General features: G+C 37.1%; 3 protein-coding genes across 4 annotated transcripts; 2 read left to right on the top strand and 1 right to left on the bottom strand.

Moving 5' to 3' along the window:
* Window positions 1–2,638: 2,638 nt before the first annotated feature.
* Window positions 2,639–5,902, top strand: LOC126804027 (probable hexosyltransferase MUCI70). 2 transcript variants are annotated; one of them, XR_007673128.1, is made up of 7 exons: window positions 2,639–3,061; window positions 3,201–3,409; window positions 3,520–3,696; window positions 3,776–3,931; window positions 4,165–4,441; window positions 4,892–5,180; window positions 5,736–5,902. XR_007673128.1 is itself a non-coding variant. In XM_050531784.1 (6 exons), the coding sequence occupies exons 1-6, from the start codon at window positions 2,701–2,703 to the stop codon at window positions 5,122–5,124; spliced, it is 1,413 nt and encodes a 470-aa protein (XP_050387741.1). In that variant the 5' UTR covers window positions 2,639–2,700; the 3' UTR covers window positions 5,125–5,295. The 2 variants fall into 2 exon arrangements, 1 of the variants encoding a protein (XP_050387741.1); XM_050531784.1 differs by lacking the exon at window positions 5,736–5,902 and having other exon boundaries at window positions 4,892–5,295.
* Window positions 5,903–7,498: 1,596 nt separating this feature from the next.
* Window positions 7,499–8,696, top strand: LOC126804035 (protein BPS1, chloroplastic-like). Its single transcript, XM_050531792.1, has one exon. The coding sequence runs from the start codon at window positions 7,565–7,567 to the stop codon at window positions 8,504–8,506; it is 942 nt and encodes a 313-aa protein (XP_050387749.1). The 5' UTR covers window positions 7,499–7,564; the 3' UTR covers window positions 8,507–8,696.
* A 459-nt stretch (window positions 8,697–9,155) lies between these two features.
* Window positions 9,156–20,081, bottom strand: LOC126804044 (agamous-like MADS-box protein AGL15). Its single transcript, XM_050531800.1, has 8 exons — window positions 19,764–20,081; window positions 14,523–14,598; window positions 10,557–10,621; window positions 10,371–10,470; window positions 10,196–10,237; window positions 9,804–9,845; window positions 9,552–9,697; window positions 9,156–9,328 (listed from the first exon to the last, which is right to left on the bottom strand). Exons 1-8 carry the CDS (start codon window positions 19,955–19,957, stop codon window positions 9,253–9,255), a joined length of 741 nt encoding a protein of 246 aa, XP_050387757.1. The 5' UTR covers window positions 19,958–20,081; the 3' UTR covers window positions 9,156–9,252.
* Between the last annotated feature and the right edge of the window lie 392 nt (window positions 20,082–20,473).

Here is a 20,473-nt window from a genome sequence, read left to right as displayed (position 1 = left end):
ATAATTATTAGATTGCACATGCATCTTAATCTGGACGTACATTATCATGATGCTAACTTTTATTATGTAAGCAGACACCAGATTTGTTCATTAAGTACGAGCTGAAGAAACACTAGCAGTAGAACTGCCATCTCTACTTGGCTCAGTACATTCAGAACCAGCAGCCTCCTCGGTTTCTCGAACATGGTTCTCTAAAATACACTTCATGAGCTTCTCAAACTCTTCACGTTTTTCCTTTCCAGCAGCTTCAACTCGCTCCTCTATCTTCTCTCCCTCGGTGGCATGCTTCATCCAATCCAGTAACTCTTGGTTGGATTCCTCAACATCACAGATAGGGTTGTTTGGATCCCCATTGACACGCAAGTACTTGTTCTCGTCTGTCTTAAAAAAGAGGGTCATCTCTTCACCTGTTTCTTCTTTCATATGTCTAATTTTTTAGACAGAGTCATCAACCTGCGACGCAACAATCGTTTGTTTGTTGGGTGCAACTTCGATAGAGACACATCCATGTGGCTTAGGAATATCGATAATGATATGCTATCTTATGAGAACTTGAGAAGGTAGAGAACAGAGATGGGATTGGTACACTATGAGTGAAACCTAAAGTACTATTTTATAACAGTGTTTCCCTTAATGGTTAATCTTCTATGTGAGGCGATTTAACAAGATTGATTCATTTTCCATGGACTTGAAATGGAAAATCTGTCAATAAGATAATTTTTGACTACTTATCCTAGCTAGGGTTTAGAGTTCAGCCGTTCAGAGAAGAACTTAACTGAAGAAACAGAATTTAGTAAAAAAAGATCTTTGTCAATAAGTCTATTTCTCGTGAAAGAGTACATACGGAGACCGAATGTGTTTTCAATAGGTAAAAATAGTCCAAAGAATGAAAGAGACTCGTTTAATTAGGAAAATAAAAGTGAATTTATTAGTCGTGGACTAGCTTCGAGGATTCATACATTATAATAGAACAATGTTCTTTCCTTATCTTATTTATTAGTGAAGCATTCTTTTTATTCGAAAGTTTTATTAACGAATATTTGACGATAGTCGCACCGACCCTTTAGTCAATAAAAAAAACCTAGAACAAAACTTTAGTAAAATCAGTTTGTGAAACTTCTATTAACGTTAGCGAAGAATTGAACTTGCTCAATTTGTTGGATTTAGTCAAATTAAATCTTTGAAAGACTCGTCGATTCTCGTAATGTGACTAAATGCGTTTCTATTAGTCCAAAGAATAAAAGGGTCTCGTTTAATTGGGGAAGTGTATTTATTAGTCGTGGACCGGCGAAAACCACACACACACACACACACATATATATATATATATATATATATATATATATATATATATCTACTGATCTTTTCTTATTTGAGCTAAAGTGAAATCGAGGAGAAAATTTACAGCACTATCAGTAACTGAATTTCTACATGTAGAAGTTAGGAAAGATTTTAACTAGGTCATTTTCTTCGACTTGGTCAAAATAAATCTTTAACAAGTCTTCTTCTTGTCATAGAGTATGTACAAAGAACTAAATGTAGATCAGTCAGCACTGATGACCACCAGGCGGTGCCGGACGGAGGGCGGCATGTCGCTGAACCTTGGTGGCTGCTTCTCAGCCTTGTCTCTTGCGTTTTTTCAGGTGGGCCTGGGGTTGTTTGGCCCAGATTTTTTTTAAGGTTCTTTTAGGTTGGTTTTTTAAGTCGTGGACCGGCTTCAAATCACACATTATGATTTCATATTCATGAATTGTAAATATTCTTCTAGATACAACATTATATACTTACCACAAACAACGACACTTTGTCTGACAATGTTTTTCGACGAGCGGTCTTCTTTGTTAAGCTTGAGACGAAGCATGGGGTGATTACCGCGATCTAAGTTCGTCAAACTCCATAATCGCTACGGACCGCAAATACCACACCCATTCAAACTCCATCATCATATCGAAACGAGTAATGTGGCATAAGCCTCTCAATTTGAACACCACTAAAAGAACTCTTAAGCCTCAACACCGTTCTCGAAACACAATGTCTCAAGGAAAGAGTAAGAGAAATACAAGAGTAAAGTTGTTCTATGGTAACTAATAAGGTATGACCAATGTGATAATTTGGTACATATATAATACTCTTCATATTATAAAGACAATTCGATCTCTGAAGTTTTGACATTCTGCTACTTCTTTCTCTCATCCCCTTTCGAGTGTTGAATAGCATTGCCGGTCCCTCTATAATTTCAGACACGGTCGATCTTACAAGGGAGAAATTATTATATATACCCACCACATATTCCACGTAACGTACCTCTTTTATATTATTGGTCTATTTTTTATTGTGATTGTTTCTGATTGGTTCTTATATGTAAATAAATTTTTATTATTTTCACTGTGTGCATATTAATTATAACATGACATAATATGATTGACTTGGTACACCACATGACAGTGTAACGTAGTGTGGCGGTACACAAAATAATTACTCCTCACAATATACTTTATTATTATTATTATTGTTATTATTATGTACTCGGATGAAAAAAAAAAGTGCGGTAAATTAAGAATTTATGATAAATTTATAAATATAAAAGAGAAAAAGGAAATAACAGTCTTTTAATTTGGTCAGCACAGAACAACACAAAACAGCTCACACTTGGATCTCCAGAAACCCTACTCCACCCAAAATTCCAATCCCAATTCCTCCATGTTTAACAACAACAACAACAACAGCATACCAATCTCACTCTCCGACGAAGAATCCGACGAACTCGGCCGGATGCGAGTCCGTGTTCGCCGGAAGCGCAAGAAACTCGGCTACCGATTCAAGAACGAGTTCCTCCGCCGAGTGGTGAGGAGTCTGGTCAAGTACTGGGCCATCCTCATTCTTGCGCTCGCCATCGGTTTGCTGCTCTATGAGGCCTGGAGCATCGGCTGGAAATCCACCCCGCCGGTGGTCAAGTCGGAGAAGCCGAGTCCGGTGAACAATGCCAGCTCGGAGAAGAATTCCGAGGCCAATTTGAATCGGCTTGATCCCACCACTCGGATTATCCACGGCGTTCGGCAGCGTAAGTTGTTTTCATTAGTTTCCATTTTTATAATAATGAGAGTAAAACGTGTTGTATTTTGAAAGAAATTTGATGTCAAGAAACAGAGGTGGAGCAAGTTTGTTTGTTTTCGGTGATTAACTATGTCGGATTATTCTAGGTTGTTTGCCGATTTTACCTCCGGAAGAAATTGAGCATTTGGAAGTGCCTTTGCGTGGAGATTCCAGTAGTCCTGTTAAGAAGTTGTTGTACAGAACAGAGAATGATGCCCCGTTGTACAACAGCATGCCGGAAGAGCAGGAGGACGCGGCGAGATTTAATTTGTTTACTGGAAATCAAACTTTAAAGCAGAGAGGTGAAATGTTTAAGGTTATAAGCTGCATCTTTTATCTTAGTTTCCAGGTTTATTTGCTTAGGATGTGATGTCAATGTTTGTGGTAAAGGTGATGTTGGTATTCTTATAAATTTGTTACCCACAGGTGAACGAAACCGTTACTATAAACTGTGGTTTCTACAGTGAAAGTGGTGGGTTTAGGATCACAAATGAAGACAAGAAATACATGCAAAGCTGTGACATTGTAATCTCCACTTGTGCATTTGGTGGTGGAGATGATCTTTATCAACCCATTGGAATGTCAGAGGCGTCCATTCGAAAGGTGTGTATCTTTCCTCCATGCATTAGTTATTAGCTATTCGAGTTTCGCTTTTCTTATGTGGTTTTAAAAATATGTGCAGGTTTGCTATGTTGCTTTTTGGGATGAAGTTACTGTAAGTACTCAGGAATCAGCTGAACATAGAATTGGTGAAGATGGATTTATTGGGAAATGGCGCATTGTGGTTGTAAGGGATCTGCCTTTTGTGGACCAAAGGTTAAATGGAAAAATTCCAAAGGTAAACAAGTTTTTACCTCACTTAATTCATCATATTTATTATCATCATTTTGTATTTGATTAAGTGCTACTTACATTCAGAAGTATGTTGAGCTGATAATAGGCTTGAAAAATATTCCATATTATCAGTTTAATCTGAGTATCAGATATTCAAGTGCTCTATTCCATGTGTTAGTTCAAATTATAGGTGTGGGTGTATATATCTCTCTGAGACAATATTTTGTCTGGTTTTAGATGTTGGCGCATCGCCTTTTTCCTCATTCAAAGTATTCCATTTGGGTAGATTCAAAGTCCCAATTTAGGAGGGACCCTTTAGGTGTTCTAGAAGCGCTTCTTTGGCGTACCAATTCTGTACTAGCAATCTCAGAACATGGAGCTCGCAGTAGCGTTTATGATGAGGCAAAGGCCGTTGTCAAGAAAAACAAGGCCAAACCGGAAGAAGTTGAAGTGCAGTTGGCTCATTACCGTCATGATGGATTGCCAGAAGACAAGAGGTTCAATGGAAAGAAAGGTATGTTTCTTTTCCTAGTACTTGTTTTAACATGCTCTGTCTATTAACATGTGGACATCTATGATGCATCATTTTTGGAAAAGACTTTAAGTAATTATGTATCTTTGTTGGCTACATTTTATTTTTTCAAAGTTGCAGTAGTTTAGGGCACCTTAGTTTGGATAAATAAAGAGTATTCAGTATTCACTCCCAGGTTTGGTTATTTATGTAATTTTGAGGGAAAAAAGGAGAAATGTTTTTTTTGTTCATGTTTTGTTTATCAGTCCTCATCTCTAATTGTGTTCTTATGAGCTCTATCCAGTAGCTGACACTAAAGAAATTAGAATAATTACCCTCATGTAAAAATTTGAAAGAACAAAAATCTGCAAAACTGTATGATCTAAAAGCCTGTGACATACTCGTCATGTCTTTTATTCCTATGCTCAATCCCTGCATTGTTGACCTGTGCAGCTCTTGCTGAAGCATCTGTTATTGTGAGGGAGCATACCCCATTGACTAATATGTTCATGTGCCTCTGGTTTAATGAGGTGGTTCGTTTCACTTCTCGCGATCAGCTCAGTTTCCCATATATACTGTGGAGGTTGAAAGTACTCAAGAACATCAACATGTTCCCTGTATGCACCCGCAAAGATCTTGTTAATAGTATGGGCCACATACGCAAGGCTAAGCCTTTGATAATTTGACTCTTGGGTAGTGCTTCCACATCTCAATTCCTGAATAGAATTGCCTTCGGAACTCGGTCAGTACTAAATTCCTTAATTCATTTGTAACTTCAATGGTCCGTTTCTGTATTTTAGCTTGAAAATGTATGATTTTACTTAGGTTATGTAATATTAATTATCTCATTTGATGTATTTAATTCTACTTTTTTTTTATCAAACCCCTAGTGTAATACTGTAGTTTCAATTAGTTTGATTCCATAGATGAGCAATTTAGCTAAGAAAAAAGCGAGATGAGCAAGGTTTAGAATCTAAATGTTGATAGGGTCTCTGGCCTAGACAGCGGATCTGCACACCATGTTTTGCTGTTAGGATCCGGATTCTTTACCTGGCTTTTTTGTGATTGGATCTTTATAACCATTGGATTGAGCAAAGATAGTTGCTTGCAACTTAAAACAATCTTACTCAATCCGGTGGTTGTATAGAATCCAAGCAAACCCAAGCACAAAAGATTCCAAATTCTTGCTGTCATTTTGTTGAGTCCCTTCTGCTGTCTTGATTGGCATTCTGACCGAGTTTGTTCATTCTTTCTTAAGAATTGATTCACCTTATTTCCGTGACTTGGGTTGTAGCAGATCTTGTGTTGCAACAAACCGACAGCCAATTTTAGTTGTGAGAGCCCACAATCTAGTATGCATTAGAAACTACAGGAGTCGCGTTAGACAGTGCAAGGTATGCTTATTGAGATATGGAAGACTGGTTCAGGAGAGTGATCATGTAGGGTTATTATTGTGTGATCAGAAATTGGGAGCAAGTTCATGGTTCCGGTTACCAGGCCGCCGGTGGATGCATGTAAAAGAGAGAAAAATGAATAAATAAATAACCATTACCACGCGCGAGGAGCGCATAATATGAAGTTTCACCCTTTAAACCATTTAGTTTTGGTACAGCTCGGCATTTTTATTGTTCAGTTTGTAGTTTCCTGTACAGCACAAACTGATCATATTATCAGAAAGTCCGAGCACTTAATAACCCAGAACTATGAAAAGTATTTCCGATGAGGCGATGTTACATCTAGCTCATCTCTAGAGTAATTGATATGAACACTTAACAACTTGAATTAAACAACTGAAAGAATCACGCACACGTTAATGGAGATATGGCACATTTGCACGCACTCTGCTCAGTGTCGCAATCAAAGAGAAGGAGAAGAAGCAACACCGTGTTGTTGACCTAGACTTGTATTTCTTGTCATATAAGTTAACTCAATACATCTTCCTTCCTTGACCTTTCACACTGTTTCTACTGCCTTTGCCAACATGCTGGTTTGTCTAAGCATGATGGCAACTTGTGACTCTGATGCCATACAAGATTGATAACGTTCCAATATTATTTCAGTTCTTGACATAACTAGTACAGGGTATACGTATTCCTCCGAAATTTGTTTTAGTTTACCGTCACCTGAAATTGATAGCAACATTGGGCATTTTCCGTATTATATATATGACCTTCCAAATTTTAGATTCGTAAATTTGTATATTTTGTTTCATTAGTTTTTCCATTGTATCTGTCTCTCACTTTTTTGTGCATAGGACGAGACATTAATAAGAGCAACTCCATTTCATGATTTCATCTATCAAATGACAACTGCAGGGTACAAGACTTTGTTTTGACCATTGCGTTCCCTTTATACTTTACTCAATACTATCAATTAATATTACCTTAAAATTAGTTGGTGACTCATTGCATTGAGAATAAATTCCACACAATAGCAAGCACGTACCTAATCACTGAATTCTTAATTTGACATTTTCATTAGAGATACTCTAAGCAGCTACACAAACTTCTCCAGCTAAACGACCACGTTGAAAAACCATGATAAATATCTGTAAAGAGATATCTTAATTAAGTATGATATGATCATAAAGCCAACCAGTGGGCGGTGGTAGTGTCCATTGTTTAGTGCTTAACCCAAAAACAACAACACGCTTTTCCAGTAGCAGATAGTGATGGGTACCTGGAATTGAGACAGTTAGAGCCTTCTTTTATCCAAAACCAACATCATACATCCATTTCCACACTGGATTTATGTTCCAATCCTATCTACAACTCAAAGTAGCTAGAAGAATCCACATTCCTTCCTTTGCTACATTACTTGCATTCGAAGCCAGACAAAAAGACCCCCCAACTTGTACCCTAAATCGTGTTCTGTAGCACAACGCAAAATGATAAGCACATCTTGACCAGCCTACCATTTTCCCCTCTGTTTCTATAATACTATTTCTTTTGCCGTCAACACGCACCTGGTTTTGCTACCTTTTTTGTATGTGTCTATTTGTGTCTCAAGCCAATCCAAACACGATTTGTGGACTTCTCCTATCAAACTCTGTGTATATAAAACCCACAAGCATAAACTATATCAACAACACCAAGCTTTCTAGTTTCAAAGTGAGCAGCTTTTGCAATGGTTCTCTTGTTACAAAAGATTGACAAACTCTACTCAAAGCTGGAGAACTACCACCACAGCCATCAATCACAAGCCTTGTCATCTTCTCTGGAGGCTTTTCATACCCTTGTTTGCAGTTCCCTCAACAGTTTTTTGTCGACTTCAAGATCAGCAGGATCTGAAGTTCCATCATTTCCATGGATTCAGCAATGTTTTGAGCTCATACCCATCATCAACAATGGGTTTGCAAAGCTAGTTGTGGCCGTAGACTATCCCATGACTGAATGGGAAGGTGACTCTGTGGAAGAGTATCTCAGGTACACCTTGAAGTTGCTAGAGCTGTGCAATTCCATCACCTGCTCTCTTTCTCATCTTGGGAAAGAGAGGCTGTCACTGTCTCATGGTTTGAGCCTTGTGGAGAATTCATCTCCATGTTTGGCTGTGGAGCATCTGAGACAAATACAAGTCCAACCAAAGAGTTTGAGCAAGGATTTCAGATTCCAAGGAAATGAAGAACATGGGAGTAGAGAACCTTTCACCACCAAGAAATCAGTTATTCATCAAGCTTTGGTGGTTATGGAGGGGATGGTGTTCTGGGTATGTGGGATTTTGATGTCTAGCCTGGTTGGGAACACCAAGCCATACATGGAGATGAGACACTCTGGTGGACGGTTAGTAAGTTCATTGCTTGCTGGATTGGACTTGAGTGTGGGTGAAGTAATTGTGGAAAATCATGGTATGTTGAAAGAGGTGAAAGATATTAATGACTCAGTTGCTGGCCTTGTTTCTGCTATTCAAATTGGTAGAAAGAGTAAAGCAGAAGCTGAGGAATTACAAAGAAGATTAGAGATGTTTGAGAAGATGGTTGAGGGTTTGGGAAAAGAGGTGGCTTGCCTTTTCAATAAGGTTTTGGCTGGAAGAAATCAACTGCTCAATGGATTTCAACACCAAAAGCATTAGTTCTAAGATTTATTGTACAAAGAAATGTTGTAAGTTTAATGTTTTTACTTTTTAACATAGTGATACAGAGTCTGTACATAATAAAGGAAAAGGATTCATTATTCAAATTCTTAACCGTTGTTCATTAATTTTATCTTATTATCAACAACATTGCGGAGCTTCTGAGGAACTGGAAAATTATTTTTGGCACTATAGTATATGCGCATGTGTATGGCCATCATGTTTAACTACATTCATCTTCTTCATTATGCCAATTTGTCTGAATTAATTTCATTGGGGAAGGGAACTTAAGCAACTTGGCAGTCTTAAGCCATGAGGCTTCTAATAACCATTATGCTTGGAGTACTGACAGAAATCACAAGACCATGTTGGAAAAATAAGTTGAACCTGTCTCCTTTGGAAGTTCATGGCTGACATTTAGGCAACTACTAAAGTACTCTAGGGACACTAGAGATCTTCATCCGACTAAGAAAAGGTAGCTACAATGTGTAAGAGCAATAACCAGGATACATTTTTTTCCTCTCCCTGGACTTGGAGCCCATTACTTATAAAACTAGTAAACTTAACTAGACAAACTTAGCTCCACCAACCGCCTAAACATCCATGATTTTAAGGTCATCCAGGGATTCTACTCTTCTTGTACAAGTTACTACATTTTCCAACAAGCTCTACTAAGCTAGACTCCCAACTGGATCAAATTCCACTCCAGAACCTTTGATTCGATCGCAAAGAGAAACTCTGGAACATTACAGGCCTAGTTGACTCCTTGAGTCATTTGACTGGCTTTCTCTTTCTGGAGCCTTCCTCTTGCGATATGGCAGCCTAGAAGAAAGACGAGTAAATGTTAAACCAATTGAATAAGAGAACATAAATGTTCATTCAGAAACCTCTTTCGATTTGTACTTGACAATTTGATTGTCAGAATAAGTTCAATAAATGCTTGATGCATTCTGAGTCTTGGGTGCTTCAGAAACAATGAAACAATGAGCAACACAAGTTTGCAGTTATATGATGGTTAAGTTTGTCACTAATAAATGAGCAATACCCTAATTGTAAAGTGGTGTCAGAATCTCCATTTTCAAATGCAAAACTGCTGACCAAATCAGGGCTTTTGGCATCATGGTTCACAAGGGAATTCTGTGATGGAACTGCATGAGCAGCTTGGGGAAATAAACGGCGAAGCTCCTCAACCTACATTTGAGAATAGGGCAAATGGATATTACAATAACTATATATTTATCCAAGGCAAGTAATATGTAAAAATGTAAATCGCACTAGCAAGAAGAAAGAAGTATGCCTGTTTGCGCAAGATTTCATTCTCGACTGTAGCACCCTTTTCCTGGAGGAAACAATAGAGTAAAAAACTAAGAAATTCAGGAAAATCAATTCTATAATAACATACATACATCCACATTACCCAAACAACTGACACTAGTAGAGATGCAAGGTTAAAGGTAACCAAAATATTAAACTAACAGCAGAAATGCTTCTCAAGAAAAAGCTTTGCATTCTAAATTCGTCTATTTCTCATCTTGTTTTCATTTTTCTTTTCCATGGACTCCTTGTTCACTTTTCATCTTAACTTTATATACTATCTCTATGCATTTTATCTCATATAAGTTCGCAGAACACAATGATCATTAAATACATAAAACCATGTTTAAATAGGAGGGGTATTGGTGGTTGTACCTGTAGTCTTGATTTCTCCAGTTGCTCCATCAGTATCTTTTCCTGAAATGATATGACATCAATAAATATTAAACTCTGTGAAGTTGGAGAAAATTTTCAGCTATGTAATATGTAATCCTGTTAATGAACTAAAAAGAAAAAAAAACTGATAAAAGGGAAATATTACTTGTAGAACCTTTTTCTCCTTTACTGAAAATAATCCTTCAGTTAATTGATCTTCTAGTTTCTGCAATTCATTCAAGCCCAAACTAGCCAAGTCATCGCCTAACAGATGCCTACAATAACATGGTTTTTATGTTAGTACAAGCAAGAGATACCATATATTCCAAAAGGTTAAATACAAAAACCAACTAACACACACAATTGTTTCTTTTCTAGCTTCTCGAGTTCATCTTTTAGGACATCCACCGCCTTGGGGTCTTCCTCCTGAGGAGTTGGGTAGAGTCAGAAATTTCAACAGCATGCAGAATTTAGCAAGTATACTTATTAGATAACATGCACATAGAACACAGAGTATACAAACAGGTAAAAGCCCTCGAGGGAAACATTAAAATTATAGTATTCGGAGAGTCGGAGACTCAATTCTAGCCAACAACAATCTTACAAACGGAAGTGTTATAAAGCAAGTGATAGGTGTTCAAGTGTTTTAATAGTATTTTCTTCAATATCTTACATGACTATATTGTCGACTACTGGAACGCGGGATTTAACTTTAGCAGTTCATAATCAGCCTTCTAGGTTAGCTTTGGGTCATGTATTCATGATAGGGCACGTTTACTTCCCTGTAAAGGGAATGATTCAGCCGTGAGTCATTCCGTTTCCCTCTCTAAAATGCTGTTTACTAACTAATGAAATCAGCGTAAGTCCCATTGAAAATTCAGCAGTCATTCCTCCATTTTGATTGCGGACGGGGGACTTGGTATTGATTCCGGAAGAAAGCTGAAACGGCAAACTGTCCTTTTTTAATGGTAATCCAAAAATACCCACATTCAGACCTGACCCATCCAAATTCGCCTCATCTTTGTCTGCCTCGAGGCTCTTCTTCATTTTCAGGTAAAAGCCTCATCCTTCTCTTTTTGATTTGTTTTCTTCTTTAGTAATTCATGTTCCTCTTTCATCAAATTCATCTACTTCTCCCTGTTTGTTGATCTCTTTGTTGTAATTTTTTTTAAGTTTCATATTTGAGATTTGGGTTCTGAGTTCATTGCCCCTCAACGTATACTATGAATTGGTTTGGCCTTGGGGATCAAGGACTTCTAACGCCCAATCTATGAATGGTGGCTTACTATAGGATTTGTTTTTTGCTTAATTGATTTTGCTCTTCAATTGTGTTTTTTCTTGTGGAGTTGTGGTTCTATTGGATTAAAATTGGGACATCTGCGTTTAACTTCTGGTATGATTTCTTTCACATTGCTAAATATATATGTTTATATATATTCTTCCATCCAAAATTGAGGTGAATTTTGTTTTGCTGCTTCGTAGAATTGTCCAATTGATGAAGTTTTACAAAGAGTGAAATCATATGAAATACTAATATTATGGCACTTCTATAACATTTGAAGTTTGTGATGCATGTTATAATCTGTGTGGTGTGAGCTAAAGTTTATTGATTATATTAGTTGGATTACAGAGGCACAAAGTAGTGGATTATAATAGGTGTCAAGGGGTAATCCATAAGAAGTATGCTAAGTAGCACAGACACGAACATGAATGTTCGTATTGGCTACGATTCGATACGTAGACACGGCATATATAAATATTTTTGGACACGGACACGTGGTAAACACGTTAATTAAATATTATTTTAATATATATATTTTTTTATTAAAAAAATTAATTTATAAATTTGAAAGTTTTTAGAATTTTAGATGTATATATATATATATATATATATCAAAGTGTGCATTAAATGATGAAAACATAACTTGTTAGAATGACTAAGGATTTGATAAGTACTTTGGATAACCAAGGTTCGAATCTCACCACAAGCATTCTTATTTTTATCATGAGTTGGTGTGTATCCGTATGTCTAATTCGGATACTCGCGTGTCCGGCCCGTGTCCAAATTCAATTCGCGTGTCCTTGTCTGTGTCCGTGTCGGACACGCAATACGCTGCCCCTAGCACGTGTTCGTACTTCATAGGAAGTATGTATAACGTCTATACTTCTAGGAGTTCTAGGTAATATTGCAATACAAAATGCAGAAGAATATTTGAAAAATATATGGATTTATATGTTTATATTAATTTACACATTGGTGATCTATTTTTGATTCCGAATACATTGGTTTTGTAATGGACTAGCGCAACTTTTACTTTCTAATTTAAAGTAAATCTGTTGTCCAATGTCATCATGAAAATCAAGAATCACTATGAAACTCAATAACAAAGTGAATTAGTTTCCTAATTCAGGTCTAACTAATAGAGAAAAGAAAAGGTTGTGATTAGACTTGAAAAAAAATCATTCTTATGAACTATGAAAGAGGAAATTTCTAGCTGGATATGTTGCAAATACAAGTGCTATAACTATTGCTTGATCAATATTTTGGGCGCATGTCACTTTTTCTCTTTGGTTTTCAATGTATGGTCTTGTGTGTAGTATATGTGAATAGATTTGCGGAATTGATAAAGACTAGGCTTGAGCCAACTCATCTGTATTGCTGAATCATTCCCTTAAACTTTTTGTGAATGATTTGGTTTGGTTTTTGTGTTTTTTTTTTGGAACATTAATATTCATCTTTTGATCGCATGCAATACAAAGTTGTTTATTTTGATATATTTGGTTACATTTCAGGTGGCATGGTTAGTGATGCATAATAGAAGTTAGAGAGAAGAAGGGTTTTTTTTTTTTGCCAACATTGCCTTTTCCAAGATGGGTGTCTACACTACCATCGTGCCTTACTCAGGTTTTACGGAATGATGGACTTCTCTGTCTTTCGATTGGGGTTGTGAGGAGCTGAGCTTCTTCTTTTTGTTTATTATCTAGGTTACTCCTCCACTGATACTCTAGCATCTGGTGCATGAAGTTGTAATCTCTCAGTTTGTGTTCTGTTACTATTAGTTGCACATTATATACCTTGATGATGTTGAGTTATATGTAAGGGTGTTTTTGTAATTAGCCTTATCATGATTCATATTCCTATATGTTTATAAACACATAAATGAGAATCAATCATTACCCATTCCGGATGACAAGTAAACACCTTATATGAGAATGACTCATTCTTTCTCTCATTCCTCCTATTTCCCATTCCTCCTCTATGTCATTCATTCTCAATCCCATTACGGGTTAGTAAACGTGGAAATAGTGACTAGACTATCAGTGTTGTAAGTTGAAACTGAACCTTTTACACAAACACACCAACATTACCCAAACAAGGTCCAAGGTTCACTTCAAAGTCAACCAAGATAGGAAAGAGCTACCCATATAAATTAATCAACAATATAGTACAAGTTATTTAGTTTCAGTGTTCATGTATTAGATTTGATGCAATGAATGTAGCTACTTCTTATAAAGCCTAAATAAAGTCATCTCTAGCAGCAAAACAATTCTTAAAACCTTCCATACTATTAACCGTCACAAAAGTTAAAGCTTTTGTCAAGATAAGATTACACAACTTATGTTACTTATTTGCATTTCCAACCCTATCAAGGAACATTCAAATAATTTCTAGAATTTACATCTATTTCATTTACTTCTATTCCAAGGTTATCAAACCCGTGAGAAATAGAGCAATTGAAGTATGTGAGTCTTTCCAATGAGGACCATCTTGTTAAGGATTAGTTGATGACCAAAGAGGTTCACACATTTTTCGATCTTTTCTTAATCTTGACCATTTAGTTTGTAGATATATATGAGTAGATCATCCTTGTAAATTTTTGTTCAAATTGAAAATTGTTAAGACATTCATAAATGTGATTTACTCATTATAAACTTGAACCGTTCATATTTGATAATTTTGGTTCGTTCACTAATTTGATCTACTTTGATAGCTTAACAATAACCAAATTTGCTGAAAATTTATATAAGTAATCTACTTATATAGATAAAATTATAACCGGTTGAGATAAAAAAATATAATCGAAAAATATGTCTAATTAACAATTAAGTATTTAGTCCTCAACAAGATGGTCCTTATTGGAAAAACTCTCATTGAAGTATATGAATTTTTGGCACAAATTCTATACTGGATTCTCAAATCCTATACAATTAACACCAAGATACAACTGGGGGAAGAACAATTAACAACAAGAACAGTAAAAGATGACACTGATTATCATAAATCATAGTATGTGAGCTACGCCAAGTAACATTATATGAACAATACCTCTGCCCTTGATTCTACTAGAGCGGTCCCTGAAGACTCATGACACTCGTTGTATCTTGCAATAGTTCGCTTTATACTGTAAAAGTTGGAATAGAAAAACATCAGCAACTATAATTGGTATATAGAGCTATAATATAGTTCATCTGGCTATAGCAAATGTGATGAGGACATCATGCCAAACCTTTCAAGGTTTATGACCAAAAGAGATGGAAATTTAGAGCAGCTGATCATTGCCTTTCTTTATGGTATGATTAATTTCTCTCAGAATATTAATTGGCACCTTAGAAGAAGTATAATCCTAGGGTTTCTTTAGGCTTTGTGTTATTTCAAGAGTCTACTTGTGTCTTTTTGTTTCTGTTCAGTTTAGGAGTTTCAGTTTTTATTTATTAGGTCTCTATATTTCAATTTTTGAATTTCAAGAGTCATAAATAGTCTTTTAAGCTAATTAGTGTCAGTTATAGAACCTAATATAAATAACAGTAAAAGCCAATAGGTTGTGATATGTTATGTTGAATTAAAATATCATAGTGTTTTCTGAATTATCCTATAACATGATTAAGGTGAGAAACTTAGGAGAGATTTCCAAATTAGTGTTTTGGGTGTGAAGCCTAGATTAGGGTGTGAATCATAATATCTTGTTTAACCTACAATTCTTAGAGCTTGTGATCCAGGTTCCTAAGCAGCTACTATGCTGCAACAGCTATGGTATCAGAGCTGGACAAGCTCTAGAGTTGCTAGCTCCAACCCATAGAATCTCATTCAGCCATTGTTGTTGAAAATGTGGCTAAAATCTTGGAAGTTGTACTCGCTCAACTTGGACAGATTGAGACCATAATTCAAGATCATGCAACGGCCTCTGACCGGCGTTTGACAGAACTTGAAGCCTCTATTTTCAATGAAAAAGAGTGTAGGTGGAAGACCGAGGATGCAACCTAGAAGGACTGCTCGCAAGCAGCCCCTTCGGAATATCAATGGGCAAGATGGACATGATCCTGACCAAAAAGCTTTGAGGTCTACCAAAATTGAAGCTCCAAGCTTCGATGGGCAACTGAATGCAAATGTGTGTTTGGATTGGATATCAGATATGAACCATTATTTCGAATGGTATGAATGACGGAAGCTAGAATGGTGCGGTTTGCAAATATGAAGTTAGTTGGTAAAGCGAGTGAATGGTGGATTGGTATGGAAAGAAGACTTGCAAGGGCAGGTGAAGAACGTGTTGCAGATTGGGAAGAGATGAAAGAAAGGCTGAAAGAGAAGTATGTTTTTTTAGCTTACCAACAACGCTTATTGGACTAGTGGTAATCTCTTCGTCAGGAGAGCATGATAGTTGTGGAGTATATAGATAAGTTCGAAGAATTTATGGTGAGATGTGACGTTAACGAAGATCCATCTGTAACTATTGCTCGTTTCATAACTGTTCTTCGTCTAGAACTTCGAAGAGAATTAATTCCTCATGAAGTATACTTGTTAGAGCGTGCCTATCAAATTGTGCTGGAGTTGGAGTATTACTTGAAAACCCCACAACCATTGTGCATAGGCAGTTCGGCCAGCAAAGTCCTGACTTGTCTCCCAGCTCATCTGGAACAACACCATCTCCATTTTCTAGCTCTTATACTACCAATTCTTTGGTGAAAAGTGAAAACAGATAAAGGAAAAGGAGTACAATCCGATATTCAAGGAGAGGTATCTACAAGGTGCTATAAGTGTCCAGGTTATGGCTATTATACCGGTCAATGCCCAACCAAGAGAAAGCTCAAAGTCTATTTGTAGCCACCACAGCTAATGTTCAGAAAGAATTGGAGGACATGGTTTATGTCCCTAAATAACCAGTTGAAGATGATTTAAAGGAAGATGTTCAACCGAAAACGATTGTGGTGAGATGCACCTTGACTTAACCTAAGGGGGCTGAATATTGGCAAAGAACGTCCATTTTTCACACTTATATTAAAAGTGGAGACATAAGTTATAAAGTCATCATTGATAATGAGAGCTGTATCAATGTGGTTTCTCCTCATACCGTTTCTAAATTGGGTTTGACCCCTGCTGATCATCCTCAACCCTAATGTGTAGCATGGATTGATAAGTCTTCCATTCTTGTAAAGTAGCGATATCATGTACCTATTCAATTTTCATCCTACATGAACATTGTTTGGTGCGATGTGGTGCCAATGGATGTGTGACATATTCTTTTAGAAAGACCATGGTTGTATGGTCTTGATGTAACTACCGCAGGCCATGCCAACACATGCTCATTTTTGTATGAAGGAAAACACATCAAGCTTACCCCAATTGAGCCCAAACCGGTATTTGAACCACTGAGTAAGGGAGGGCAGCAGTTCAAATCCTTAAACATCATCAGCCCAAAAGACTTCGCTGACAACATTGTGGATTCGATGAAAAAAGGTTGTTACCCAGAACATCTAATGAAGTGGAGGGACAAACCAAACTTTAACAACACCTAGGAAAGTAAGAAGAGCCCAATATCTTCAAGAAATACCACAACTTTATCTTGCCGGAGGCAAGCTCTTTTTAGTCGGGGAGTATGATGAGGACATCATGCCAAACCTTTCAAGGTGTATGACTGAAAGAGATGGAAATTTAGAGCAGAGCAGCTGATCATTGTCATTCTTTATGGTTTGATTAATTGCTCTTAGGATATTAATTGGCAACTTGGAAGAAGTCTAATCCTATGAGTCTTTAAGTTTTTGTGTTATTTCAAGAGTCTACTTGTGTCTTTTTGTTTATGTTCAGTTTATGAGTTTAAGTTTTTATTTATTAGGTCTTTATGTTTTAGTTTTTGAATTTCAAAGAACCGTAAAGAGTTTTTAAAGCTAGTTAGTGTCAGATATAGAACCTAGTATAAATAACTATAAAAGTCAATAGGCTGAGATATGTTATGTTGAATTAAAATATCATAGTGTTTTATGAATTATCATATGATAGGATTAATGTAAGAAACATGTGCTAGATTCCCAAATTATCGTGTTTTGGGTGTGAAGCCTAGACTAGGGTGTGAAACCTATGAGTGAATCCTAAAATCAGTGTGTGTTTAACCTACAATTCTTAGAGCTTGTGATACAAGTTTCTAAGCAGTTATTGTGCTGCATCAAAACATCAAAATGCATCTACCAGCATTGTTTCTAAGTTAGTGTATATGAAGCTAGTAATATGTCAATAAAGACTCAATTCTCCTTAAGCTAAGTGCAATTATACAAAATATGTTTTAACAAAAAAAAGGCCGAGACAACTTAATGTAGTACAAAAACACTAAGGGAACCAACTCTGTAACTAGAGACATTAATTTTTTTTTTGAATTGTTGGTTATGATATATTGAGTTCAGGAAACAGTATAAGAGACAACCTACTTGAAGACCGATCCTAAGAGAAATCTCCTAAGACTTCTAAATTCAGTCTATGCAACTAAACTTACAAACCTAAGATAGACTCGCCTTCTAAATCAATGAAATGTTGAACATATAATGCTAGAAAAATTAGTAAAAGGAACAACAAAAATCACTAGCATCGCCCAAACAGATTCAATCCATTTTGTTTGATGGAGAGAAATTCTCCATAGCTTTGACTGGATATTCGAGCCCAGATTCAAGAGAACCTCCAAGCCCGAACAAAACACCAGGCCCACAAGGATCCACCCTAGGAGTCGTCGGAAACGCCGCTGACCTTCGACTTCAGCCGTCCCCGATCAATCTCCCGATCCCCAATTTCATCACCCTCCAACCCTTGACGGGGAAGGAAAATTTAGCAACCACCAAAAGATCGTCACCACCATCTAGGTCAGACCCAACTAAGAGAAGAGGAGAAGGCATTGTCACCCAATCCAGTCCAAGCTATGCCAAGAGGCATCTGATTTGTCGAGCCGCCACCATATGGGTGCGCTAGTAGGGTTTCACAAAGGAGAAGCGAAAATCTTCCACTCGATCCCAGCTCCACCCTAGGCAACTCAGCAAGCCAAGAAGGAGAGGCCGGAGATCTAGTGTGAATTGATCGGGATCCAAGCATGACGGATCTGAATTTTTTTCGACTTTGTCTTCTCTAGCCGCGCTAGAGAGAGAAAGCGATCGTTCTTTCACTAAAGACGTTAATTTTGTTTTACTAATTCTTGGAGACAAGGATGTATGATTGCCAATGAAACGTCCCAGAAAGACTGGGGACTGGAGAAAGTACCTTTATCTATAGAGTAGGCAGAAAGACTAATGGCTTAACACAGTAGGAGGATTGTAAACTATTGTGATCATCGGACTAAGGGTAAATGAATTATCATTCTCAAGTGTTAACGGAACTTCTATAAGAGATGGCTACTCAGAAATCAAAACTGTCGAACAGATATTGTAGACTTCTTCATGCAAAGTTAATAGGATAAGCAGAGAGTTTAAGACTTGGTCAGAGAGTTCAGCAGCAAAATATACTGTATGTATATGTTATACAACCAGCCAGACCAGCATTACTTCCGTAAAGCCAAGACTTTAAGGTCATGTAAGAATCTCATGTCCAACTTCACAAAGCCACGGGGAGGAACAACCAAACAAGGGAATTTTCAGTAAACGAAAATTTCTTTTAAAATCTAGTAGAGTTGCTTCTTTTTCTGCTATAGGCCTGAACGCTAAAGTGACCAGATTACAAGTAATATAAGCTGAAACAGAAGCTTCAACAGTAAACAGAACGTTTTACATATAGGCACCAACATTAGCCAAGTTGTTCACATCAGACTTCAGAGTCAACCAAGATGGCAAAGACTCAAAAGAGGTACCCATATTGATTTACCAACAACAAGGCTATATATTTGAATTCTGGCATCGTCGATCCAACTTGCCACCAAGAACTCGTTGATTTGCAGAATACATAGCTCCATATTGCTCATCAATCATCACTACCCACAGAGTAACGCGCCCAAACTCAACAATTATTAGTGCTAAACAGCTATTGAGCAACAGTAGAGAGCAGAACGATCTCCCAAACTTAGAAATCCATCCAAAAAGAAACCCGGGGAAATAGAAGCATCCACTAGTCCATATAATACAATAAAAAAATATAAACATAAAAAAACGTATAATTGTGCAGACATTGGAAAATTTACAGCGGAAAGAGGAAACATAAAAAAACCAGATAAACTTCAACCAAAGAGAAAGGAAATTATACTAAGGGAGTTAACATGATCAGAAGCACATGCATGATTGCATGAACCATTCAGCCCAACAAATTTAAAAAAGTTAGAAACTTTACCCAGTACTGGAAAACTCAAAAAGCTTGCCAGTGTTGGAGAAGACAATGACCGCAATCTCAGCATCGCAGAGAATAGCCAATTCCTTAGCTTTCTTGAGTAACCCAGCACGCCTCTTTGAGAATGTGACTTGTCTGCTGTTTGTGTTCTCAATCTTCTTGATCTCAATCTTCCCCCTACCCATGTTCTTCTTCATAACCCCTCAAAAACCCAGAAACCAGTTAATAAGTAACCTCCCACCCCCACCAAAAAGGCTGAACCTTTACACTACCCAATTCACAGAAGATGAAGAATCTTTCTGGGTTTTGGTTGTCTAAAACCAAGAAAAGGAGTGGTCTTTCCCTCTAGGCTTTTCTGGGGTGTGTTGTCTCTCTTGTTGGGAGAGAAGTGGGTTGCCAAAATTAGATTGGGGTCAGAAGATAAAGGAGCAAAGTTGTGTATGTGTGAGGGGAAAGAGAAAGAGAAAGAGAGAGAGAGAAAAGGAAGGGTTTTTACCACAAATGGCGAAGCTTGGAAACGGCAAGATTGCATGGCTCTGTTAGTCGTTGCATGACTCTTTTTTGCCACATTTGGAGTCACACTCTGGCCCCCACTTGGACATTTCCCCAAAAAAAAAACCCAATTTCTCAGATTCATGTTTTCTAGGTGAAATTGCTGTATTGGTTTGGTTGGTAGCTTAATTATGGACCTTATGGTAGCTAGGGATAGTAAA

Source organism: Argentina anserina, chromosome 7 (assembly GCF_933775445.1).
Source record: "Argentina anserina chromosome 7, drPotAnse1.1, whole genome shotgun sequence".
Classification (NCBI taxonomy): domain Eukaryota; kingdom Viridiplantae; phylum Streptophyta; class Magnoliopsida; order Rosales; family Rosaceae; genus Argentina; species Argentina anserina.
This window is presented reverse-complemented; position numbering and strand designations above follow the sequence as displayed.